This window comes from Rattus rattus, chromosome 15, assembly GCF_011064425.1.
Source record: "Rattus rattus isolate New Zealand chromosome 15, Rrattus_CSIRO_v1, whole genome shotgun sequence".
Lineage (NCBI taxonomy): Eukaryota > Metazoa > Chordata > Mammalia > Rodentia > Muridae > Rattus > Rattus rattus.
In genome coordinates, this window is record NC_046168.1 from 30,861,736 (window position 1) to 30,889,251 (window position 27,516).

Consider the following 27,516-nt stretch of genomic DNA (forward strand, 5'->3'; position numbering starts at 1 on the left):
TCTGACAAATAGCCTCTGTTGCTAAATTGAAAGCTCACACACACAGTGCACATGGTGCACAGTATAGCTACTTGAAAGGCCGTCGTGCTGAACCCTGCTGAGATTGTAATGGAAACCCGTAAGAGGTGGAAACTACTGAAGGTGTGTCTGAGGACACGTGGCAGCCACTGGAGATAGCCTCTCTGGCTCCCGAGTGAGGAACTGAGCAAGACAGGAAGCCAGCAGCGATTCTGGGGTTCTTGAAGCAGAATTAGATAAAACTTGGGACCAAACTCAGTGCATCCTGTCTTGTGAGGTTTAGAGGGCCTTAGTGCTGTGCAGGGTCATACACTCTTGGTTTGTATACATAGGACAATGCTATTTCAAAGGCCAAAAGGTCTGACCAGGCTCTACCTTTCCCATAACCTTAATATATATATAAAATTTCATTATTAGTGTTGAGGGAGAAATATTTTAATGTAATTTCCAAATTGATTAATGCCTTTTTTCTTTTATTAGGATCTTCATAATTTGAGCTGAATTTGTTTGGTAGTTAGCAATCTATTTTTATTAGATATGCTCTGTGTGTGGAAAGGTCTTTTGGGACGAACAAAATTAGCTTAGTAATTTTGCTCATTCATCTGCGTGTGTGTATAACTTAACTGCTTTCATTTCTGATGTTGCAGTAGAATTAGATCAAAACCAAGTAATTTTCACATCCCAAGAAAGCCTACATTTTCTGCCACTCTGAACTCTTGTGTATCTTTATTCTTCTAGGTAAGGAATTTTAAATTGGAACAGGAGCAAGAAAAAAACAAAATTTTGTCAGAAGCACTGGAGACTTTAGCCACTGAGCATCATGAACTAGAACGATCCCTGGTTGAAGGATCTCCGCCTGTCAGCATCCTTAGTGAGGACGAGTTCTATGATGCACTGTCAGGTAACTCCAGAACCATTCCCTTTGTGTTGTTAGAAGTGTATAGGCTTTGTAAGAGTGGCTATGACCTGGAATTTTCCAGAATAAACAGAGGTTTATCGGTCCAGCTGCCCTAACTACTGTGCAGCATGTACATCCGTGTGTACATGCACATGTGTGTGTGTGTGCATCTGTGTGTATGTGGATGTGCACAGGTGTTCATCTGAGTGTAGGCACATGTGTGCCACAGAACACACACACGTGTGTGTGTGTGTGTGTGTGTGTGTGTGTGCGCACGCGCGTGTGTGCACATATGTGTGTGTGTCTGCCTGTTTTGAAAGCATACAATATGCCAGAATTGGAATACTTTCATAGCTGTACATGTTTTTTTGTTTGGTTGGTTGGTTTTTTTGCTCCTTTTCTGTGACTGTTTTCTGACCACCCTGTGCTGTCAGCTCTTGACACATGCTCTGAGGAAATGGAAAGAGACAGTGAGTTCGGTCTTGAAAAAAGGCCTTTGGGGGTTGGGATTTAGCTCAGTGGTAGAGCGCTTGCCTAGGAAGCGCAAAGGCCCTGGGTTCGGTCCCGGCTCAAAAAAAAAAAAAAAGAACCAAAAAAAAAAAAAAAAAAAAAAAAAAAAAAAAAAAAGGCCTTTAGAGTTCAGTGTGCTAGAGGCAAATATAGGGGCCAGAGTATAGTTGGAGCAGGAGAAAGGAAGTTCTTAACTTTGCCCCAGAAACTGTGCACAAGGACAGCATAGTGAATCTCCTGTGAGCAGAGACACCAGCGCCTGCAGCCCCGAGAGAGTGGTCCTGAGTGTTAGTAGCCTGGAAATGGAGAGGTGAGGTGGGGAGAGTTGTAGACAGGTGGAGAAGGTGGGACTGCTAAGCAGTTTGGATTTTGTATGTGTGTGGGGTATTATTGTCTTACTTTGAGGGCTATGCTATACTCAAGATCCAACTAATCTTCTAGGAGCTGGAATTACAAGCATGCACCACCATGGTTACTGGGTTTTGATCTTAGAAATTAACATTAGAAGTTTTGAGATACATGTGAATGGGGAAAGGTTCCAGAGAACAAGGTAACTGGAGATCAGTGAGGTTGCGACAGTATTTTATAGCAGGAAACGAAAGAGAGGAAGCATAGTGAGAGAAGGCAGAAATGAGATCAAGAGGTTAAGCCAAGAAAGCTGATGCAGTGGGTTATTGCACGGGGCAGGAAAAGAATATTGGAAGGATAGAGACCCAGAGGGAATTCAGGCTCGGATCATTGCTAGTAGAAGTAGAATTAATTCAGGGGCGCATATGCTGTAATAGCCAGATTTGGAGCTAAAAAGGACTGTGGTGGTGATGGTGACAGTGTCAGTTAACTGTGAAAGAGTGATGCATGCTAGGAAGAGGGAAGATGTAGAACTTGAACACAGGATGAATGACAAGGGTGAAGGAACTTACTGTGGTGGGAGGGAGACAGTGTAAGAACATTTAAGATGGCTGCATGTACTGTTCTCAACTCTGTCCTCTGCTCATTGATGTTAACTTATACATTCTGTGCATCGGTTCCTAAAAGAAAATCAGCAGAAGCTTGGTGGCAGAGGAGCAAGCCTTTAGTCCCAGCACTTGGGAGGTAGAGGTAGGTGGATCTACAAAGCAAGTTCTAGGGCAGCTAAGGCTACACAGAGAAACTCAGTCTTGGAAAACCCAAAGCAGAAAGAGAAAAAGAAAAAGGAATCTTTAGTTATCTGGTCTGGTGGGAGGAAGCAAGTGGGGTGGACTTTGAGAACACATAGCCTCTCCTCACTTCTGGTTCACTTTCTCTGCTGCGTGGTTGATGTTGGAGATGTAATGTCTCAGCCTCTGGCTCTGGCTGCCTTCTGTCATGCTCCGCACCATTATAAACCCAAATAAAGTCTTTCTTCCTTAAGTTCTATTTGGTCATGGTGTTTTATCATAGCAAGAGAAACACACACACACACACACACACACACACACACACACACACACACACACACCACACACTGAAATTCTCACGTTCTTCAGAGACTAGTTTTTAAAGATTTATCTTCAGTTTAAATTATATGTAGCACATATGACTGTGTGGGTATGCTCATGTATTTGTACCTGCCCTTGGAGAGCAGAGGTGTTGGAGTCCCTGAACTAGATTGCAGACAGTGGTGAGCTGCCTAACACTGGTGCAGGGAGCTAGCTTGAGTCCTCTGGAAGGTCAGTACATGTGCCCTTGACCACGAGCTCTCTCTCCAGTCTTTCTTCAAGAGGTTATTAACAGCTTGATAAGCTATTCTTCCGGGCCTTTTTTCAAGCAACTCCAAGTCCATAGACTCATAGATAGCCAATGGATCCCCAAGTGTCTTAGGTTTTTATTGCCTTGAAGAGACACCACAACCACAGTCACTGTTATAAGGGGCAACATTTAATTGAGACTGGCTTACAGGTCAGAGGTTCAGTCCATTGTCTCATGGCAGGAGCATGGCAGCATGCAGTACGCAGCAGAAAGAGATTACCATGCTAAGTATGGCTTAAGCACCTGTGACCTCAAAGCCCACCCCCAGTGACCACTTACTCCAACAAGGCCACTCTTCCTAATAGTGCTACTCCCTCTGGTCCTGTGAGGGCCATTTTTATTCAAGCTACCATACCAGGTATACATTGGAACTTGAAGAAAAGTCCCCGAAATAGCTATGCGGTTATTCTGGATGAGCTTTTCAGGACATCTTTAGACTCCGTTTTAGGATTGTAGCTCCAACCCAGTCTTTCTGTGTGCATGGAGAACATTCTTTTTAAACCATTCTCTTTTTGAGAGACATTTAGCAGCTTCTCCCAACTCTCTGTTTCGGGATATGTCACAGCAGTCATCTCTGGGAGGAGGAAATAAATACCTGCCACCCCTCTGCCCACACCCGAATGTGCTTCCTGCGGTTGTGGTACCCGTGCTGTGCTGTGGATCGCTGTGCTGAGCAGGCTCCCGAGGCCGAATCCTGGACTAACAGCACTTTCTCTGCTGGCTGTAGTCAATGAAGGCAGGGACATGTCAAGCCATGAATAGTTACACAAACTTTGTTACATTTGTTTAAACACAGTAACTCATCTGTGCCTTCTCTGCTATTTTTTACTACAAACTTAGTGAATCATGGAACAATGGAAAAGACTCATTGAAATGAACAATCTGATAGCCTGATAGCAAGTCCTGACCTGCTGTGACCGGCCACACAGTTCATGAAGATCATAACAGCTCCTGCTGAGAAATGACTTCATTTGCACACTGTAGTGTCTACTCAGCGGCCTCTCCCCACACTTCCTCCTTCACTTCTGCTATGAGAGAAGAAACCTGACCCTTAAATAAGGCTAGCCCTTGTCGCTACCCTGCGCTTTCCCAGGAGACTTAGTTACCATTATTTCATTCACTTTCATTTAAATGCCGTGTAACTTAAAATTAGACTGAAAGAGTGAAGATTGGTTTTCTCACAGTTCCAGCACTTAAAAGTCCTGAAGTCAAAGAACATCTAGGCTCTAGGATAGAATCTGGTTCCTTGCTCTAATGACCCACCTGGGTTCCATGGCTCCAAGCCTATCCTCCATCTTCAGAGCCTGAGTAGATCATCTTCGGCCTCTAATTCTGGCCATTCCTCCTTCCTGCTGAAGGAACCCTGTGATTATATTGGGCTCATCCAAAGAATCTAGGACATTCTCCCCATCCCTGGAATTTTAGCTTAAATCTGCAGAATTCTGTTTACTAGGCAAGTAGAGTAATTATGGATTTGTTCCTGCTCTCCTCCAAATTCATAGCATGCCTCTCTCTCTCTCTCTCTCTCTCTCTCTCTCTCTCTCTCTCTCTCTCTCTCTCTGTCTCTCCCCCCTCTGTCTGTCTCTCTCTGTCTGTCTCTCTCTGTCTGTCTCTCTCTGTCTCTCTCTCTGTCTCTCTGTCTCTCTCTGTCTCTCTCTGTCTCTCTCTCTCTGTCTCTCTCTGTCTCTCTGTCTGTCTGTCTGTCTGTCTCTCTCTCTCTCTCTCTCTCTCTCTCTCTCTGTCTTCTTCCTTCCTCTCTCTAAAAAAACAAACCAAAACAAAATCCAGAAGAGGTTTTAAACCAGATGTTTTAAAACCAGCTCCTTCTCCAGCACTGTGTCTGCTTACATGTGGCCATGTTTTCTGCCATTACAACAAGAACTAAGCCTCTGGAAATGTAAACAGTCCCAATTAAATGTTTTTCTTGGTTGCCATGGTCATGGTGTCTGTTCACAGCAATAGAAACCCAAACTTAGACAGGGTATAATGGCAGAGTTTATAGATTGTTGTTAGGGATTATGGTTTAATAAATTAGTGGCTTTAGATTTTCCTTCAATAACTATGACTTCCTGAGCACGGAGCTGTTAATTAGCTGTTCCAGTACCAGACATGTCTGCCTTTTGTTGAACGGGTCTTATCCAATCAGAGACCTCTTGGTTACTGCCAAGGTATGTGCACACTATGGCAGTCATAGGGTTATTGCCCCGTGCAGGTCAGTGAGGAGTCCTGGGCATCAGAGCTGGTTATGGCTGTTGGTTGCCTCCCTCCTTTGGAAGCTTCTATGGTACCTTCTAGTACTCAAAACTCTGTTCAAGACAGTTCCAGTGCATTAGTCTTTGGGCTCTCCTCTGGAAGTGCATGGTGTCTTCAGCAACGGGGACTTTATCTTCCACCTCTAGGAGTTAGCCAGGGCATTAGCAATAGGCTTTATAATTCCGGAGTCTCGGACAGACCTGGCCAACAATGCAAACAAACACTTAGCATGTCTGGTTTTATGCTTTTATTAGATGATCTTTGGGTCTTATTCAGAGCACTGTCAGCCCAGAAGGGAAAGGTTTATTAAGATTATATATATATATATATATATATATATATATATATATATATATATATAGAGAGAGAGAGAGAGAGAGAGAGAGAGAGAGGGGGTCTTTTTTTGAATAAATGTTTTTTTAAAAAATATTTACTCAATATTTTTTAGTTACATTTCAAATCTTATTCCTTTTTCTGGTTTCCCATCCATAAGCCCCTATCCCATCCCCCTCCCCTTCTTCTGTGAAGGTGTTCCCCCTCCCTAACCACCCTCCCTTCCTGCCCTGACATTTCCCTACACTGGGAGTCCAGCCTTGGCAGGACCAAGAGCTTTTCCTCCCATTGGTGTCCAACGAGGCCATCCTCTGCTACATATGCAGCTGGAGCCATGGGTCTGTCCATGTGTACTCTTTGGGTAGTGGTTTAGTCCCTGAGAGTTCTGGTTGATTGGTATTGTTGTTCTTATGGGGTTGCAAACCCCTTCAGCTCTATCAAACCTTTCTCTAACTCCTCCAGTGGGGACCCCATTCTCTGTTCAATGATTTACTGCGAGCATTCACCTCTATATTTGTCAGGCTCTGGCTGAGCCTCTTAGGAGACAGCTATATCAGGTTCTTGTCAGCCTGCACTTCTTGGCTTCATCAATATTGCCTAGTTTTGATGACTGTGTGTGCGTGTGTGTGTGTGTGTGTGTGTGTGTGTGTGTGTGTGTGTGTGTGTGTACAGCTTCTGGCTATTGTAAATAAGGCTGTTATGAACATAGTGGAGCATGCGTCCTTGTTATATGTTGGAGCATCATTTGGGTATATGCCCAGGGGTGGTATAGTTGGGTCCTCAGATAGTATTATGTCCAATTTTCTGAGGAACCTCCAGAGTGGTTGTACCAGCTTTCAATCCCACCAACAATGGAGGAGTGTTCCTCTTTCTCCACATCCTCACCAGCATCTGCTGTCACCTGAGTTTTTGATCTTAGCCATTCTGACTGGTGTGAGGTGAAATCTCAGGGATGTTTTGATTTGCATTTCCCTGATGACTAAGGATGTTGAACATTTCTTTAGGTGCTTCTTGGCCATTCAATAATCCTCAGCTGAGAATTCTTTATCTCTGTACCCCATTTTTAAAATAGGGTTATTTGGCTCTCTGGAGTCTTAACTTCTTGAGTTCTTTGTATATATTAGATATTAGTCCTCTATCAGATGTAGGATTGGTAAAGATCTTTTCCCAATCTGTTGGTTGCCATTTTGTCCTAACAACAGTGTCCTTTGTCTTACAGAAGCTTTGAGGTTTTATGAGGTCCCATTTGTCGATTCTTGATCTTAGAGCATAAGCCATTGGTGTTCTGTTCAGGAAATTTTCCCTAATGCCCATGTGTTCGAGACTCTTCCCCACTTTTTCTTCTATTAGTTTGAGTGCATCTGGTTTTATGTGGAGGTCCTTGATCCACTTGGACTTAAGCTTTGTACAGGGTGATAAGCATGGATCAATCTGCATTCTTCTACATGTTGACCTCCAGTTGAACCAGCACCATTTGTTGAAAATGCTATCTTTTTTCCATTTGATGGTTATAGCTCCTTTGTCAAAGATCAAGAGACCATAGGTGTGTGGGTTCATTTCTGGGTCTTCAATTCTATTCCATTGATCTACCTGTCTGTCTCTGTACCAATACCATATTATTTTTATCACTATTGCTCTACAATATAGCTTGAAGTCAGGGATGGTTAGTCCTCCAGAAGTTTTTTTATTGTCGAGGATAGTTTTCGCTATTCTGTTTTGTTTTTGTTGTTGTTGTTGTTGTTGTTGTTGTTGTTGTTATGGATTTGCAAATTACTTGTTCTAACTCTATGAAGAATTGTGTTGGATTTTTGATAGGGGTTGCATTGAATCAGTAGGTTGCTTTTGGCAAAATGGCCATTTTTACTATGTTAATCCTGCCAATCCATGAGCATGGGAGATTTTCCATCTTCTGAGATCTTCAGTTTCTTTCTTTAGAGACTTGAAGTTCTTATTATACAAATATTTCACTTGCTTGGTTAAAGTCACACTCAGGTATTTTATGTTATTTGTGACTATTGTGAAGGGTGTCATTTCCCTAATTTCTTTCTCAGCCTGTTTATCCTTTGAGTAGAGGAAGGCTACTGATTGGTTAGAGTTAATTTTATACCCAGTCACTTTGCTGAAGTTGTTTATCTGACTTAGTAGTTCTCTGTTGGAACTTTTGGGGTCACTTAAGTATACTATCATATCATCTGCAAATAGTGATATTTTGACTTCTTACTTCCCAATTTATATCCCTTTGATCTCCTTTTGTTGTCTGATTGCTCTGGCTAGGACTTCAAGTACTATATTGAATAAGTAGGGAAGGAGAGGGCAGCTTTATCTAGTTCCTGATTTTAGTGGGATTGCTTCAAGTTTCTCTCCATTTAGTTTGATGTTGCCAACTGATTTGCTGTATATCGCTTTTACTATGTTTAGGTATGGGCCTCAAATTCCCAATCTTTCCAAGACTTTGAACATGAATGGGTGTTGAATTTTGTCAAATGCTTTCTCAGCATCTAATGAGATGATCATGTGGTTTTTTTCCTTTGAGTTTGTTTATATAGTGGATTATGTTGATGGATTTCCATATATTGAACCATCCCTGCATCTCTGGGATGAAGCCTACTTGATCAGAGTGAATGATAATTTTTATGTGTTCTTGGATTTGGTTTGTGAGAATTTTATTGAGTATTTTTGTGTTGATATTCATAAGGGAAATTGCAATGTCTGAAGTTCTCTTTCTTTGTTGAGTCTTTGTGTGGTTTTATCTGATTGTGATTTAACTTTGGTACCTGATGTCTGTCTAGAAAATTGTCCATTTCATCCAGATTTCCCAGTTTTGTTGAATATAGGCTTTTGTAGTAGGATCTGATGATTTTTTGAATTTCCTCAGATTCTGTTATGTCTCCCATTTCATTTCTGATTTTGCTAATTTGGATAAACTGTCTGTGTGGTTAGTCTGGCTAAGGCTTTATCTATATTTTTGATTTTCTCAAAGAACTGGCTCCTGGTTTTGTTGATTCTTTGTATAGTTATTTTTGTTTCTACTTTGCTGATTTCAGCCCTGAGTTTGATTATTTGCTGCTCTCTACTCCTCTTAGTTGTATTTGCTTCCTTTTTTGTTCTAGAGCTTTCAGGTGTTCTGTCAAACTGCTCATGTATGCTCTCTCCAATTTTTTTTGGAGGCACTCAGAGCTATGAATTTTCCTCTTAGCACAGCTTTCATTGTGTCCCATAAGTTTGGGTATGTTGTGCCTTCATTTTCATTAAATTCTAAAAAGTATTTAATTTCATTCTTTATTTCTTCCCTGACCAAGTTGTCATTGACTAGAGTGTTGTTCAACTTCCATGTGTATGTGGGCTTTCGGTCGTTATTGTTGTTATTGAAGACCAGCCTTAGTGCATGGTGATCTAATGGGATGTTTGGGATCATTTCAATCTTCTTGTATCTGTTGAGGCCTGTTTTGTGACTGATTATATAGTCAATTTTGGAGAAGGTACCATGAGGTGCTGAGAAGAAGGTATATTCTTTTTGTTTTAGGATGAAATGTTCTAAAAATATATGTTAAATCTATTTGGTTCATAACTTCTGTTAGTTTCTCTGTGTCTCTAGTTTCTGTTTTCATGGTCTGTCCATTGATTAGAGTGGGGTGTTCAAATCTTCCACTATTGTGTGAGGTACACTAGGCGGGTTCTTCTTGGACCAGGAATGTGAGCAGAAGTAGAGGTCTCCCCTGAGCTCTCAGGAATGTGCTCATTTCTGAGTCCAGCTCTCCCCCCACAGGATTTGGGTACAGAGAGCTGTGGGACGAGTTTGGCTCCAAGGGCAGGCAGAAACCTAAAGGGTCTTGTCGGAGACTGCTCCTTGGCTTGTGTGTCCTGAGGTCTGCAGGAGGGTCGCTCAGAGCAGAAGAGTTGGTCTTACCTCTGCTCTCAGGTGTGTCAGCCCTCCTGGTGACTGGCTCTCAGCTCTTGGCACACAGAAACCGGGAAGGTCCTGCCCGTAACTGCTCCTAGCTTCCTATGCCCACAGGGTACACAAGGTACTATGCAGGTTCCTTTTGGGCCAGGAATTGAGCAGAAGTGGAGGCGTCCCCTGAGCTCTCAGGAATGTCCACACTAATGAGAGTCCAGCTCTCTGCCCCATGGGTTTTGGGTGCAGAGAACTGTGGGACTGGTTCAGCTCCAGGCACAGGCAGAAACCCAAAGGGTTTAATAAACAGTTAATAGCATGATTCCTTGTGTCTTTTCCAGGTATCCTTTTTATTTTAACCACCCACCTCCTTTCTCTATATTTACTTCCCTCCTCCTTCCCTAAAGATCCCTTTTTCCCATTTCCCCAGCAGATCATGTGATTCCTGATATCCCCCTTATTCTTCTACCTTTTCTCAGTTTGCCCCCCTCCCCCTCTCTACAGTCTCACCTCCCTATTTCCCTGATCAGACTGTTTCTGCCTCCCTATTGATACCAACTCCCCAGCCTGGCAGTGGTCCTGTTTTAATTTCCCAGTTTCTGTAGTTACTACAGGTTGTAGTAACTTTGGAACCAGGAACCTCCAATAAAAGAGAACACAGGGCATTTGTCTTTTGGGGTCTGGGCTCCCTCACTCATGACCTCTCCTAGTTCTATCCAGTTACCTTAAGAGGTCATAATCTTATTTTCTCTGAATCTGAGTAGGGTTCCACAGTGGAGACATACCACATTTTCATTATCCATTTGTTGGCTGTAGGACATGTAGGGTGTTTCTGTTTCCTGCTACTGTGAATAGAGAAGCAATCAGCTTGGCTGAGCAGAGACCTACTCTACACTCCTTTGGGCACATGCCAGGGAGTGAATGGATGGGTAATATTGTAGATTTACTTTTAGTTTCTTGGGGAATTTTCCATGGTGATTTTCACTATGGCTACATTAGTCTGTAATCCGACAGCAAGCAAGCGGAAGTTCCCTTTCCCCACAGTCCCTCCTTCAGTGTTATGCCTTGTCCTCTGTACCTTTGCCATTCTGAGTGGAACATGGTAACACTTCAGTGTTATTTTCATTCGAATTTTCATATTTGCTGAGGTGGGTAACAAAAACTTTTTTGAGATATTTCTTAGCCATTATTTTCCTTTTGTTGAGAGCTTTCTTTTAGGTCCCAAGCCCATTTCACGAATGAGTAGGTCATTTGCTTCACCTTGCTTTTTCACTTGCTTTTTGAGGCGGAGTCTTTCGCTGAACTTGGAGCTGCACATTTCACCCAGGCTGCCTGGCCCTCAGGTCCTTCCTTCTTAGCCCTGGGGTCATACATGGACGCTGCACGCCTGGCATCTATGTGGGTGCCTAGTTCCCATTTTTGTGTGGCAAGCACTTGGCCTCACTGAGCAGCATTACTAGCTTGTTGAAAGTTAGTTCTTAAAAGTTTTTAATAATTTGAAAACTTTTATTTTAGTAGCCAAAATTAGAAAATAAACACTTTAAAGTCTGGGAAGTGGCTAACTTGTATCATCTTTTTAAAAGAAAAGGATTCTTTGATTTGCCTGGACTTCACATGATTTCCTGTTTCCCTTTATTGTGTCCCCTTGAGCATTTCCAGATACACAGGATCACTGGAAATCTACTAACTGGTGGGTAACACCCACTGTGGCACAGAGCCCATGGCAGCATGTAATATTTCTTTTCCAGCCAGTGGGATGTCTTGAGAAAATTATTTTTCCAGTATGCGTAGTGACTATTTTACAAAATTCCACAAAGAGATCAGATTCCTTTCTTACAATTTGATTAAATACTCCTGAGTTAAATTATTTAAAAGGAGAAAAATTCATGAGGCATCACTTTCCATGTTCACTGTGGTGTGTGTGTGTGTGTGTGTGTGTGTGTGTGTGTGTGTGTGTGTGTGTGTGTGTGTGTGTGTAAGGAGTTGGCTACATCCAATAAAATCCCAACTATAGTTCAGTGGACATTTTGTGGGGGAAAGGTTAAACATTCAGTGTATATTAAAGCAAAAAGATTCAACCAGAAGCTAAATGCTAGTTTGTTCTGTAGGAAAGCTTTATTCTGGCAGCAAATACACTTTTAGAATCAGTGGTTCTTCCTACACTTTTCACCTACCTCAGGCTGTCTCTTCTCTACGCTGCATTCATCTCTCGAGAGCTCACAGAGACCTCCCGGCATTCCTCTTCTGCAGTCATGGGCACTTCCTTTTGGAGCAGTGTATTGCCTGGTCCCTGACACTTTGGGGACATCTCTGTTTCTAGCTCTGAGGTGCTGAGCACAGCAACAGCACTTTCCAAAAGCTTGTTAAATAAATGCTGACAATATTTCTGTCTTTCTTACAAACATATTGAACATCAACAGTGAGCCCAAGCTTGTCAGCTCTTGCTGGTTTCATGTATCTGTGGTCACTGGTTTGGATTCTGTGGTAGTGAAGGATGGGGATGACAGATGAGAGGAGAATGAGATGGCCCAGAAATGAACCTTCTGGTTAAGTAGTTGTCAGGTGGCACCGTGAGACCTCAGGGTACAGGGAGGCAGCAGCAACAGCTTGGGGGAGAAACCAAATTGTAGACTTTATGAGCTTATAGTCACCTTGCAAGGGATCGTCTTCAAGCACACAATTGTGTTTACTGTATCGATGGAGGGATGCCTCTTCATGACCATTATAGCTCAGGATTTGCTCACCCTCCTTTTAGAAGCACTGTGATCCGTCACTCAAAAGGGCTTTCTTGCATGCTTTCCTCTTACTACTGTTTGTGTGGAAATGTCCATGAGCCGTACATAAGATCCAGTCATGTGGATTATGTCACATAACAGGAGCAGTTTAAGTGCCAGGCATTGATACATCACACATTTTTTTTTCAATCAATAAAAACTAAAACTAAAACCAAAACAGAGGATAATGATTTCCTTTGTCATTTCACAGTAGCCTGGGCCACCTAGTTGCATTCGTTGGGGTCTACTATTCGGCATGTTGATAAGGCCAATGGTGTTTACACAGAGCAGGCACAGGATTGGTCCACATTGTTAATGCCTTTAGTAAAGGCTGGAAGTGCGCAGTGAACGTTTAAGACACATGTGGTGCTTTGAATATGAAATGTTGTCCTGTATAAGAGTTGCCTTGGTCATGGTGTCTCTTCACAGCAGTAAAACCCCAAGATGACACTGTTCACTGTTCTTCAGGTTCCATTCCCACATTTCACAACTCTTCTGCAGCTTAACTTTTTAAAATTTATTTAATGTATATGGGTACACTGCCATTGTCTTCAGAAGAGGGCAGCAGATCCCATTACAGATGGTCGTCAGCCACCATGTGGTTGCTGGGAATTGAACTCAGGATCTCTGGAAAAGCAGCACCCAGTGCTCCTAACCACTGAGCCATCTCTCCAGCCCTGCAGCTTAACTTTTAATAATAGCTGTATCTTTTTATGTGTCCCTCTTTGATATTGTTTCCATGTTCTCTGGGCCTGCTGCTATTGGGTGATCTCAGTTACCTCTTTATACTTTGTGTCTGCCACCTCATGTACTTGATAAAGAACAAAATGCTGCCTTGTTCTTGCTGTTTATTTTTCATAGCACTTGTTTCTTTTCTCCCAAACACTGTGAGTTCCTTAAGGGTGGTTTCTCTGTGATGACTTGGTTGCTGCACAGCACAATAGACTCCAGACCATAGGATGTGACTGTTACTAAGTCTTCTCTATGGTGTATATTGTACAGTGTTCTAGAGAGGATGCGACGGTAACCACATCCCTTCTGTAGTGTAAATGTAGGGTGAGAGTAGGGGGGTGTTCTCATTGTCCATTTGTGGTGTGTATGTAGTGTAGGTATATACTAATGAATGCAGTTTGTCCTTTAAGCTTTAGATTGACTTTGGGGTTTTTTCGTTTGTTTGTTTGTTAAACTATAATGTTAACTATACAGTCCAGGTTCATCTTAAATTCATTATGTAGCTGAGAGTAGACTCAAACTCCTCCTTTCCAAGTTTCCCAAGAGCTGGATTTAAAGGCAAACATCGTTGGACCTAGATCTTGTGTGTGTGTGTGTGTGTGTGTGTGTGTGTGTGTGTGTGTGTGTGTGTGTGTGTGTGTGTCTGTGTGTGTGTGTGTCTGTCTGTCTGTCTGTCTTCTCTCTCTCATTTTCAATTAATTAAATAAATGTCTACATTAGGATTTATTGTGCATTTTGTGCTTCCTAAGTATTGTGAGGATTTTGTTAGAAATATATTTTAAGCGCGTGGCACCTCAGTTTCTTGGTTAGGTATAAATGTACCCAGATAAGAAAGATTCAGTCTTTGGGATTGGTAGGCTTGTTGGCAGGCTAGGAGGAGAGACTGTAGCATAGACGGTGATGTGCGTGATAAGGTATCTGGTCGTCCAGTCCTCAGCAGCCTCACTCCCAAGTTCAGACCCAAGTTTGTCTTCTTTGTAATAGTCTCCTCTGAAATCTTGGGTCTATGAGAAGAGCTCTGTCTCCTTTTCTTTGCTCCATGTGTAAAGCTCTGCCCTGACACTTCTTTGACTGCACCAAGTCACTTGCTATCTGATCCTGTGTCCTCTCTCCCTGCTTAGACTGTGTGGGCTATCACATAGCCTCCTGCTGCAGTCTCTCCCCAGATGGGTCCAGCCTGTTCAGCTCCAGGCCGTCCTTCCTCTTCTGCATCAGTCTCCAGCAACATCTTGCTAGTCCCTGCCAGCAGTTCTTAATTTTAAGTCCTTGGCTGTTCCTTCCATCCATTTTTGCTGCCCACCAAATCTTTCATCCAGTGGAGACATTACCTGTATCACTGGCAAGCTGCTTATTTCTACTAACAAAGCCAGCACCTTATAAGCACATGCGCTCCTGTGCCCTTTTGTATGCTTTTGTATTGTATAGGCATAGATAAACAGGGTCTGTGTGGTAGTTTGAATCATAAATGTCCCCCCAGGCTCATCTATTTGAACATTTGGTCCCTGGTTGGTGCTACCTGGGAAGGTGGAAGAACCTTTAGCAGGTGGAGCCCTGCTAGAGGAAGCACATCTCTGGGGACCAGCTTTAAGAGTTCATAGCCTTGCTGCATTTCTGTTCAATCTGCTTCCTGCCTGTGGTCGAAGATGAGCTCCATTAGCTTCTTACCCTGCACTGCTGCTGTTTTTCCCCTCTGCCAGGGACTCTCCCTCTGGAACTATAAGCCAAAATAAACTCTTCCTGAAGTTGCTTTCATTGTGGTGTTTATCCCTGCAGTAAAAAAAAAAAAAAAAAAGTAACTAATGCTGAAGTGTTGCTGTAACAGGCCTGACCATGCTGTTTCTTTGAAAGAATGTGGAAGACATTGGAACTTTGGACTAGCAAACTAAGCCAGTTAGCAGTGTTCCTCTACGGTATCTGATTTATGGGTTTCTCTCTTGGCTTCCCTCAATGGTAGACCGTGATCAGAATGTATCCCTTTCCTCCTGTTCTTGGTTTGAAATGAGAATGGACTCCATGAGCTCATGTGTTTCAGTGTGGTCCCTAGGTGTGGAACCATTTGGGAAAGATTAGGAAGCATGGTTTTGTTGGAGGTGTGTCACGAGTGACAAGCTGTGAGGTTTCAAAGACTAGTGCCATTCCCACTGTGCCCTCTGCTTCCTTGTGATGGAAGGACAGCTCTCAGCTGTCCCTGTTACCATGCCTTTGTCTTGCCATCGTGGACCATAAACTATATTAAATGCTTTCTTTTATGAATAAGCTTGGGCATGACATTTGTCACAATAGAAAGGTAACTGAGAGACCTCCCTTATTTTTGGTCATGGTGATTATCACAGCCACAGTCCTTTACTGAAGTCAGCCGCTCCGTGCCTGGTGTTCTAACCTCTGTCATCCACATAAAGGCATCGTTCTTTACCCAGTCACGTGTCTCCTTGTCCTCACATCTGTCCTGGGCCATTGACTGCTCCTGGGCTTCCACTGCTCTTCTTTGTGCATGCTTACAAGAGACATTCTTTTTTTTAATTGAACATTTTATTTATTTACACTTTTATGTTATCCCCTTTCCCAGTTTCCCCTCCCCAACCCCCTACCCCATTCCCCCTCCCTCTGCTTCTATGAGGGTGCTCCCCCACCCTCCCACCCACTCCCCCTCACTGCCCTGGCATTCCCCTACACTGGAGCATTGAGTCATCACAGGACCCAGGGCCTCTCTTCCTATTGATTCCAGATAAGGCCATCCTCTGCTACATATGCAGCTGGAGCCATGGGGTCCCTCCATGTGTAGTCTTTGGTTGGTGGTTTAGTCTCTGGGAGCTCTCAGGGGAGCACTACCTAATTTGTTCTCTGAAGCCACAATTACCTTTATACCTAAACAACAGAAAGACCCAACAAAGAGAACTTCAGACCATTTTTTATGAATATTGATGCAAAAATACTCAATAAAATTCTATAAACCGAATCCAAGAGCACATCAAAAAAATCATCCACTATGATCAAGTAGGCTTCATTCCAGGGATGCAGGGATGGTTCAATATACGGAAAACCATCAACATAATCCATTATATAAACAAACTGAAAGAACAAAACCACATGATCATTTCATTAGATGCTGAGAAAGCATTTGAAAAAATTCAACACCCATTTGTGTTAAAAGTCTTGGAAAGATCAGGAATTCAAGGCCCATACCTAAACATGGTAAAAGCCATATACAGCAAATCAGTAGCCAACATCAAACTAAATGGAGAGAAACTTGAAGCAATCCCACTAAAATCAGGGACTAGACAAGGCTGCCCATTCTTTCCCTACCTATTCTATATGGTACTCAAAGTTCTAGCCAGAGGAATTAGACAACAAAAGGAGGTCAAAGGGATACAGATTGGAAAGGAAGAAGTCAAAATATCACTATTTGCAGATGATATGATGTATACATAAGTGACTCCAAAAGTTCCGCCAGAGAACTACTAAACCTGATAAAAAATTTCAGCAAAGTGGCTGGGTATAAGATTAACTCAGACAAATCAGTAGCCTTCCTCTACTCAAAGGATAAAGAGGCTGAGAAAGAAATTAGGGAACCAACACCCTTCACAATAGTCCCAATAATATAAAATACCCCAGTGTGACTGTAACCAAGTGAAAGATCTGTATGACAAGAACTTCAAGTCTCTGAAGAAATTAAAGAAGACTTCAGAAGATGGAAAGACCGCCTGTGCTCATGGATTGACAACAGACATTCTTTTTTCTTTTCTTTTTTTTTTTTTTTTTTTACAACAGACATTCTAAATGCTCTTTTCCCTCATCACTAGACGCCTTCTCCACACTCGTCCCACAGCAATGAACCCGTTCTTTTTCCTTGTTCACGCTCTAGACTTGTGCTTGTTCTGCCATGGGTCAGTGGAACCACAGATGCCCAAGCAAAGCTATAAGTATGGCCCACAGAAAACTCACTTGAAACATGGAACTTTCTAAAGTGTGAACTTTGTGACAACATGGTGTTGCTCTGTCAAGACTTAATAAGCCATTACTGCTCTCCATGTAGTCTCCAGACCAGTAACATGAAGATCTCCTGAGAGTTTAGTAATTACATAAAACCTGGGGCCCAGTTCAGAGGCAGAAGAAAGAATTCACACTTTTACAATTCCTTGGGGACTCAGGTGTACATCACAGCCCATGTGGCCTTGATTCCATGCCTTTAGACTTTGCCCCCATTTTGATAACTACCAGGTCCGTGTCTCCAGCCTCAGTCTTCATCAGGATCCCCAACTCATCCTAACACTTACCTTGCTGTAGTATTTAACTGTCTACTGGGGATGCCTACATGCCATTAGGTGGCTATGAGAGAGATCCTGAGTTCCTGCACACTGTCCCTCCCACAAGTTTGACTTCTGCACCTTGGTAAATGGAGGGTCTGCATTACCATTCACAGAGGCCAGTGTTGAACCCTTGCATGATCCACAAGAGACTTTTATTTTCCACATCCCACCCATCATTAAATCCTGTCAGATTGACCTTTAAAGAACAGCAGAATCTGGACATGTATGCTTCATCTACCTGCTCCCATCCTCCTTTTGTGTGTCAGCTGCCTTGTCTCAGTAGCTCTCCAACTGGTCTCCCTGCTGGTACCTTTGTCCTCACAGTGTTTTAGTACTGGATGCTGAGGAATCCTTTGTAGGCATGGATCTGCATTGCCTTTGCACAGAGCCCTCCAGTAAGCGCCAGCATCTTTAGGACCTGGTTCTTTTCCCCTTTCTCACACCTGCCTTGTCACCTCTCTCATTCCAGTCATACTGAGCCAATGCTAGGTCTTGGATTTGCCATGTGTGCCCTCAGGCCTCTGTTTTTGTTCTTTCTTCTTGGAAGTCTCTTAACCAAGGCATCTATAGTCTGTTGTGCTTAATATCTCACTTCCTGGCTTTTCTGTTTAATGGAAATAATTACAGTTGTTTTCTATTCTGGTAATGTCTTTCACATAATAAGCATCTGTTTGTTGATTGCACATAACTAGACAATAAGCTACTTAATCGGGGAAGGTACTTTTGTTCGGTTCAAAGATGTTAGTTAAAGAAGTGCTCAGCAAATATGAATTGAGCAAGTGAGAAGAGCTATCCTTGTCTAATCTTCACTCACCTCTGGTACCTTAGCCACTCTCTCCTTTTGATCCGACAGATATGACACTGCTCTCCTGATAGGACTCCTATTCACATTCTTTATCTGTTTTTCACACATTATGTCCCTAGGTGTACTGAGAAGCAGACCTCTAGACATATGCCCACATAATTGCTAGAACTTGTAAACAGTACCTCATTTGCACAATATGATCTTTGCAGATATGATTGATTAGGGTCTTTGTAGTATAGAGGCTGTCAGAATTCTGGGTTCTGTCAAAGTCCTTTCACAAATGCTCTCATAAGAGGCAAGAAGGCAGATTACATAGCTACATGAAGAAAGGTGACATGGAGGTAGCTAGAAATTGGATTAGGAACTTGCAACACCTATACCCATCTGGGTGGGAAAAGTAACTCAAGGGTCCTCTCTAGAGGCCCCAGGTACAGTACTGTCCTACCAGTCTGATTTTGACTCAGAGAAACTGATGTTGGACATTGGGACTCCCAAATTCTTAAATCCTTTCTGTGATTTTAATCCAAGCCTGTAGTTAGAGTATCATAGGAAATGATGTATCAGGGCCATATGCAAAGTCTAAATCAAATGTTAGTCATCATCCTGTAAGATAATTGTTGGCTCCTGTCACCCATGGGTTCAAGTCTGACCTTGTGTAACACTAGTCTCTGAGGACTCTGTCTTTCTCTGTGACTACCCTCTTCTCTGGCTGTGCCATGCCATCTTGGCCACATACCTTCACCATCCAGTTCTCACTGACACCAGTGTTCTGCCTTGCCTTGAAGTCATTGGCTTTATCCTTCCTACTGAAGTCTGTCTGTCAGGTTTTTTCAGAAGCTGGCCCTGCCTTTCCTAAGAGCAGCTCCCCCCACATTCTCAAAAGTCTCAAACGTGTGCTTGCAGATGTGCTTATGTCTGTCTTCTGTTGTTATGAATGTCGAGTCCTTGGAGGGCACCAGCAATATCTCATTAAGCTCTCCAAACTGTCTCTGAAGCTAGTTTTTAGCTGGTGTGTTTGTTGGTCACGTGAAACTCCCTTCCAAAGTACAGTTTCTCTGTAACTGGGCTTCAGCTGCAGAATTCTTAGACACATCTGTGACCTTCATGTAGAAGAGTCTGTCAACCAAGACTAATCGGGAACGTGAGATTTTGTACTCAGGTACATTAAGGTTTTCCAAAGCATGTTGTTGTGGTTCATGTAATTCTTCAACTACATGCAAAGAATTTGAAAGAAAACAGAATAGACTTATTCCTTTGGGACCAGCAAGTACTTTTAAGAAGCTTTTGACCTCAGACTTCCTATGAGGAGGGTGTCTAGAATGTCTGTGACCCATATACATGGCCAAGATGCTGCCTCATGCTCTCCCTCAGTCCCTTATAAATTACTACAGCAGTCTCTTGGCAACCACCGGAATCATCTTATTTTCAGTTCATAATTTAAGTTAGGATTGTGGTGAGTTTTATTTCTTTGTTCTGCTCACTTATTTATTTTTTAATTATATTTTTTAATACCTACAGTTATACTACAGCCAAATGCAGTTATACCTACGGCCAAATAAAATTGTGGTACTGACATTTAAAGCTATTCCTTGGTTTGTTTCAGGCATTTTAAGAACAGCTCTAGTTCATGGATAAACATTAACAATGAAAACTTTAAATTGAGCCTGCGTTTCTTCCCCTTCCTGTAACCTTAAGAGGAGGAAGCATGATTCTCATGCTGTCCACAGTTCTTCCAAGTCTTCTGCTTTGGTCTTGCTTGTTCTTGGGCTAGTTTTCAAAGATCATGTCCAACTGCTTATCAGGACAGCCCAGGAGAATGATTGGCAAGTTTATAGTGTAAACTTTCTGACCTCCTCTTCTAGCCTTTTAATGGGAGGAAGGACTAATTAGTCAGCATCTGGAACTCTCTTGTACTCTGAAAAGGCAAAGGTAGGGATTATCTTAGTTCTAGAGTGATGTTGGAGCCACCATAACCCAGTCACAGTCCTTGGCCCATGCAATTTTGGTTAGAAAAGGGACTGTGTTAGTCACATTTTGTCACTGTGACAAAATGCCTGAGCAAGTCAATTAAGAGAAGGTTTGTTTTAAACCAGAGTTGACTGGCTCAATGTCATTTGGCCTACAGTGACACAGAACATCATAATGTCTTTAATAGAATGGAATCTATGACTGAAGACATTGCTCACTGCATAATGGCTGGGAAGAGGGCAAGGGGCAATGTGTGGGTACCAGGAACAGGATACATTCTTTAAAGTCAAGTCCCTAGTACTCTGCTTTCTTCTTCAGGCCCCGCCTTCCACCCTGCCCTCAGTGGATAGCAGGGGGATGGATGCAGCTTAGACAGAGCCCATCTGTGTAATCACTTCTCTGAAGGTAGCCTTTGACCCACAAGAGCAGTGGATACTTCATAGCCTAACCACAGTGCCACGTTCAATCTGATCCGTGTTGAGACTGGTTCTGAATTCTAATATGATTAGAGCTTTAAACATTTGAATCATTACATTAAACATGTTAGAGGGCTTCATCTTGTCTCCACCCTTCCATTAATGTTACTACTGTTTACTTTAGCCGGAGATGTTGTGACCCTCCGCTTCTCCATTGTGTTTTGTTGCAGTCCTTTTTTTGTAAACGATAACTTCCATGGCAGCTCACTGACTTCTTTAGAAACTACACCACGTTTCCCAGTCACTGTCTTTACACCCGATGGATATTCCCAGTTGTCCTGAAGGAGATCTAGGAGTGACGCCAGAAATATTAGAGTCCCCTTGCTCTATTTTTCAGGGACCAGTGAGGCATCAGTGGGTTCATTTGCATATTATAGGATCATAATTGCAGGGGAAATTTCAGAAAAAAGGTAAATGGCTAAATGGTATGAATCTAACTATATACTGTTAAATTCAACTTTTTGTGATTACATTTAAAAATATTTAAAAAATCAATGGGATTAGTAAAGTCAGTGGGAGCAGTTATGATCGCATATGATCTTATGCGAGTGATAACGAGTCAGAGCTGATCGGACCAGAATGCAGTTCATGTAGTAAGTGTGTAAGACCTTTGGCCTCTCAGGTTTCTGTTTGGAGCTACCTTTTTGTCTTTGTGTTTTTGTTGTTACTTTTTTATTGTAAAATTTATAAATATAAATTGATCATCCTCTCTAAGCAGTGAGCATGCCGTGTGGTAGGATTAGGTCTATTCACACTGCTGTCACCATTCCCATCTGAGTGTGTCCGCTTTGGTCACTGTAACAAGCACCTGAGATGATTCACTTAACGAGGCAAGGCTTCCTGGACTCCCTATCAGTTGGCCATCTCACTTTTGGGCCCACAGTACAGAACATATCATGATGCAAGCACCCGCTGAAGCAGAGCTGCTCACTCGGTGAGAAGCATGAGAAGCATCTCCTTTAATGGTCATGCCTGTCACATCCCAGTTATATTCTATCACTGTGGAGACACCACCATCAGGGCAAGTCTTAGAAAAGGAAGCGTGTAATTGAGAGATCGAACAGTTTGGAACTGCGTCTCCTTTTGAAACAGCGTGGCTCTGGAAATGGGTGGTGTGTTTGTGTTTAGGGTGTGTCCATGAAGAATAGGCCCTGGTCCTAGGGAGAGCGGTCTTTGCTATGCTGAAGGACTAGGGCCAGCTAGTACTGCACTGCTTGCATGAAGTTCTGCACTTGCCAAGGATGCTGCAATGTCTGCCTTCATACATGATCAACTTCATGGCTCAGCATACCCATGAGGTAAAAAGCAGTTGCTAGAAAGGGAAGCTCAGTTACCTCCAATATAACACAGAAGGATGCTACCCCTGATCTGTTTTTTATCCTCTCTGTCCTCTGCCTGCTTTCGCTGCCTTTTTTAAATCCTATGTCGTATGTATATGAGGCACGCTCCTTCCTGTATATTCCTCTGCTGTTTGATAAGCATCTTGTTGCTGCAGTACTGGCTCATACTTCTTACCTGGGACGGTCACTGTGATGTGACTCTGCCATTCTCCTCCCTGTCTGTCTTCTAGTCAGCTTACTCAGCACTTCACTGACACTGTCTCTGAGAGTGGACTGGCGTCTGATGGCCGCTGTCCTCATTCTGACTTGCGTTACTGCACCTGCAACAATTTACTGAGCAGATTCGTTTCTCACACAGTGCACGTCCGCCAGACTGTGGGCAGCGGCCAGGTTTGGGAAGCTCTTGTGCCAGCTTTGCACATGGCTCCTAGGAAGGGAGGGGTGAATTGAGCAGAGTCAGAGATGGTAGATGATTCACAATTAGTATTGAAAAATGGCCACTGGACTCCCTAGTAACCTTTGTCAGAGCTTTTTAACTGATAGTCCGACAGAGGAGGAGGTAAGGAAGTAGGGAGTTGGGGAGGAGGTAAGGAAGTAGAGAGTTGGAGAGGAGGTAAGGAAGTAGAGAGTTGGGGAGGAGGTAGGAAGTAGAGAATTGGGGAGGAGGTAAGGAAGTAGAGAGTTGGGGAGGTAAGGAAGTAGAGAGTTGGGGAGGTAAGGAAGTAGAGAGTTGGGGAGGAGGTAAGGAAGTAGAGAGTTGGGGAGGAGGTAAGGAAGTAGAGAGTTGGGGAGGTAAGGAAGTAGAGAGTTGGGGAGGTAAGGAAGTAGAGAGTTGGGGAGGAGGTAAGGAAGTAGAGGTTGGGGAGGAGGTAAGGAAGAGAGGGTTGGGGAGGTAAGGAAGTAGAGAGTTGGGGAGGAGGTGGGAAGTAGAGAGTTGGGAGGAGGTAAGGAAGTAGAGAGTTGGGGAGGTAAGGGAAGTAGAGAGTTGGAGGAGGGAAGGAAGAGTTGGAGGAGGTAAGGAAGTAGGGAGTTGGGGGGGAGGTAAGGAAGTAGGGAGTTGGGGAGGAGGTAAGGAAGTAGAGAGTTGGGGAGGTAAGGAAGTAGAGAGGTGGGGAGGTAAGGAAGTAGAGAGTTGGGGAGGTAAGGAAGTAGAGAGTTGGGGAGGTAAGGAAGTAGAGGAAGTAGAGAGTTGGAGGAGGTAAGGAAGTAGGAAGTTGGGGGGGAGGTAAGGAAGTAGGGAGTTGGGGAGGAGGTAAGGGAGTAGGGAGTTGGGGAGGAGGTATGGAAGTAGAGAGTTGGGGAGGACATAAGGGCAAGAAAGAGGAAGGGAAGAACAGAAAGATGACAAAGAGAAGGGACACAGGGAGCGGCCAGGTACCACTAGCCAGAGAGGACAAGTGTCTGCAGTGCCATCTGATCTGTCTTCCTGGGAAGAGCATGGTGGCCCCATGTGCATATTTCTAAAATGACCAGTACCCATGAAAGTGGGGCCTCAGCTTGGAGAAAGTCTGCCTTTGCTCATGGAAACGCTTACCTATCTCTTGTTTACTGTTTACCACACATCTTTTTAGTTAAAAAAAAAAAAAAAAGGACAAAAGCTTTTTAAGTAGGAAAGTCCTTTCCTGTCACTCGTGTCTCTTAAATTTCAAACACAGAGTATCCTGTGCGTAGCAGTGTTTCAGAAAAAAAAAAAATCTAAGGATTGCTTGATTGCTTTTTTATTTTTGACATCTAAATTACATAGTACAAATGCATTTCAAATCATTCTAAGACAAAGCTGTCTAACTCTTGAAATTTGCAATAGTTTACCCAGAATAGTTTACTGATACAGGATGCAGGCATGAAGCTCATGAACCTCTCCTAGCCAGTGTTTTCCCAAGCTTTGACTCAGGCTTGCTCCTGAAGCTCCTGTTAGAAGTGTTTACCACCCCATCCCTCAGGACCAAGGTGACATTAGGTACTGTCACCTCGGTGCACACAATTTAAAGCTTACAAATGGTTTCTAGAATCTTTTATATAGTTGCTGAACTATAATTGACTTCAAGGAGCTAAAACTGTGGTATCCTAGTTTGGGTTTCCATTGCTGTGAAGAGACACCATGACCAAGCAACTTTTATAGAGGACAATATTTAATTGGGGCTGGCTTACAGTTTCAGAGGTTCAGTCAATTATCATGGCAGGAAGCATGACAGCATCCAAGCAGGCATAGCGCTAGAGAAGGAGCCAAGAAGGCAACCAGGAGGAGACCAGTATCCTCAGGCAGCTAGGAGGAAGCTCTCTTTGCCCACCCCTACAGTGGCACATTTCCTTCAACAAGGCCACACCTCCTAGTAGTGCCACTCCCTGGACCAAGCATATTAAAACTAACAGTGTAACAGTGTGTGTGGGAGGACTTGTAGTGTATGTTGTATTGTGAGGAGTGAGAGAGAACAGAACTGTGGCCTTTCTGCAAGTCGGGACTCAAGGTATCCTACATGATACAAGCAGCTATGGTACAAATGGCACTGTGTCCCAGTTTCTTTCTGAATCAACTTAATGGGATCGCAGTATGACTCCATACATGGAGCCAAGTGCTAGCATGTAGTAGAGGAAAAAGCCTAAGGTGCTTGCTGCTGGGCTGAGTACATGCGTAACAGCCGAGAGCCAGCACTGACACGCACCAATCCGGTTGTTCCAGCTGTGCAAGGCAGGTTCCTCAGAGCTGAGCACAAGTGGGTAGAGTCAAATGGGAGGTCACAGACCATCTTTGAATAGTGTTTAACTAGAAACAGAGGCCTCCTGTCAAAAGGCTCCTGGAGAATGAGTGGCTACTGCTTTGAGCTGAAACAAACTCTTCAGTGAGGAGTCAGAAAACGGGGGTTTGGATCCCAAGTTCCCACTTGCAAGCCAGGAGATTGTTAGCATCCAGAGCCTGGCCTCACCTTTTGCAGGCATCCCCAGGATGCTCGGTGACGACATGGACCGTGAGGACCTCAGCAGCTGCTGAGGATGGTACAGAAGTGAATCAGCTTCTCGGTTCCCAGCAAGCAGATGGCTCCATTCTGAGTACCTAGGCAACTAGAAATGTCCTTAGAACAACTGCCTCACAATTCATGTATGGACACCGAAATTCAGATGGATCATGGCAGAGCCATGCTGTTACATGTATTCCTCAAATTACCTTTACTCTTGTTATTGCAGGATTTGATGTGACGTAGACTTGTCATAAGAGCAGTGCTGTAGATGTTCCTTTATATACAAGTTTTTAAAATTGAACCTTTTTTGGGTATGCTAAAGTTAAGATGCCTTGAGAAGGAAGAGAATAGAAATTTGGAGGTGGGAAGAGTACGGAATACGATTTCTTAAAGGACTCAGTAGTCTTTGGCTGTCTCTAAGTGTATAAAATCAGTTTAACTGTAACTTTATATAAGTGTGCATCTGTCACATAAATCCATGTGAGCCACAGTGAGAGCGGCTTCTCTGAAATCCCTGAGGAGGTGTTTGCGGACGGATTGAGCGAGGACAGAATAGGCTGCTCACAGCCCGATGCGTTGAGGGAGATGTCCATTGTTAGTGAAGCCTTGCACCCGGGTTCAGGACATTCATCATGAGCCTGCTCTGCCACAGGGTCCGAGTCCGAGGGGTCGCTGACGTGTCTGGAAGCTGTGACAGCACGTGCCTTTGAAGAGAACGAAGCGCCTGTGAACAGCAGGAAGCACAGAATGTCGGAAGGGAAGGACTGTGGCGGAGGAGATGCGCTCTCCAACGGCATTAAAAAGCACAGGTATGGCCCCCAGTCCGTCATCACCACGCAGCCTGAGCTGGAAACCCAGTACTTCCCTCTCTCTGCTTCCTCCCCAGTCCTGCTGCTTGCTGTGCCACTTCCGAGGCAGGAGTGGAAGTACTTTCTTTGTCTTCCACTTGGAGGGATGTCCCCTGTAAGTTCAGGGCAGAGGCTGGCTTCGGCAGCCAGGCTTTCAGGGAGGTCTAGTCCTTGATCTGGGAGTGAGGCGCTCAGAGCCGCCCACTGACACTGATGCTCTGGTCCCCGCTCACCATCCATCTTTCATGACTCTGCCTCCCAGTGCTATTTTGGTTCCCAGTCATTTGATCTTCTTGTTGGTTTTAAGAGCGAGTCGTAATGTTGCCAGCCTGCGGTCACAATCTAGTTAAATTTAAACAAAGGCTGTTACTGAGGTCCAGGATTTGCTGAGCACCTTCATTTTATATGCTGTAATGACATTAGTGCTTCATTTCCCCAGTGGGTTCGTGTTGGAGATGGTCCCACATGATGAGATGTAACAGACACCACAGTTCTCTGGTTTCTGATGTTTCGGTCAAGTAGGTTCTTCTGTTGTCTCCATGAGGAGATGCGCGTGGTTACTTTCTCCAACAGTCTTCTGTGTGTTTTATAACACCACACTTCTGACCACGGCTGCCTCAAGCAGTGTCAAGGACAAGCATTGTCCAGTGCTGCTCTGTGTGCAGTCCCTTGTTTAAAAAAAGTTTTTCTAAGTTTGCATTTCTTTTAGAAAATACAAGTGGATTTTTAAAGTTCGTGTGACACTGACGTAGAAACTCCCTGGATCACAGCAGATTTCCCTTGTTGGTTCTTACGCTTTAATGGCTTCTCTGCTACATAGGGTGCGGCTAGTAGTGCCTTCTGCAGCTCTTTTCCCTGGTGAGCAGCGCCTTTGGCAGATAGGACTGATGTGTGTCCAGGACCTGAACTGCCTCCTAGTAAACCCAAGATGGGTATCTCTAAGAGACACAGCCAGTCGCTAAACACATGTGTTCTCAGGGACAAAACAAGCAAAATATTTGGGAAAATAAAAAACAAACTGAGTTCTTGCGATAGTTATTAAAATACCCAAATAAGTTCGGTGCCGAGGTCAAGCAGCTGCTCTGTGCTATGGCCTCTGGGACTTGCCTCTGGCCTTCAACCTTCTGTATGTGTGCTGTCACCAGGCGGTAGCCATTTTGTATTCAGAGTGATTATGCGGTACTAATGAATTCTGCTCTCTTAATCATACCCAGATACACAGATCAGTTCAGGCCAAGTTGTAGGGAGAGAAGACATAAGTAACTAGAGACCTAACCAGAAAAGTTTCATTTATAAGTAAGGGGCATCCTTTTAAAATTGAAAGTGTAATGACTTGTTCTTCTGTTACTCTGTTTCAACAGAAATAGAGAACTTTGGAAATTGTCAGAAGCCTTAATAACTGCAGGCTTGGAAAATGCCCATGTTTTGTAAGACTCACCTCTAGCCAGGGGATATGTGGGTATATATGGATTATAAATCGCTTTTTTGTTTTCAAATAAGAAATGAGAAACTTTACTGATTATAAGCTCATTTTAACTGATATACTGATAATTTTAAAAGTATTTTCAACCATTTTTCTAATTTTTCATGAAGCTATTTGTCCAATAGAAAGATAATTTAACAATGATTAAATTCTTA

At 43.4% G+C, this 27,516-nt stretch overlaps 1 protein-coding gene across 4 annotated transcripts in view; it reads left to right on the forward strand.

Moving 5' to 3' along the window:
* Nucleotides 1-27,516, forward strand: part of Osbpl1a (oxysterol binding protein like 1A) — a 186,910-nt gene that overhangs the window by 99,185 nt on the left and 60,209 nt on the right. For 3 of the 4 annotated variants that reach the window (XM_032886004.1, XM_032886005.1, XM_032886006.1), the window contains 2 exons: nt 757-919; nt 25,683-25,839. In XM_032886004.1, coding sequence (XP_032741895.1) covers nt 757-919; nt 25,683-25,839 — 320 coding nt within the window. Of the gene's footprint in view, nt 1-756; nt 920-25,682; nt 25,840-27,516 lie in introns of those variants that run through there. The other variant, XM_032886007.1, reaches the window with a different exon arrangement.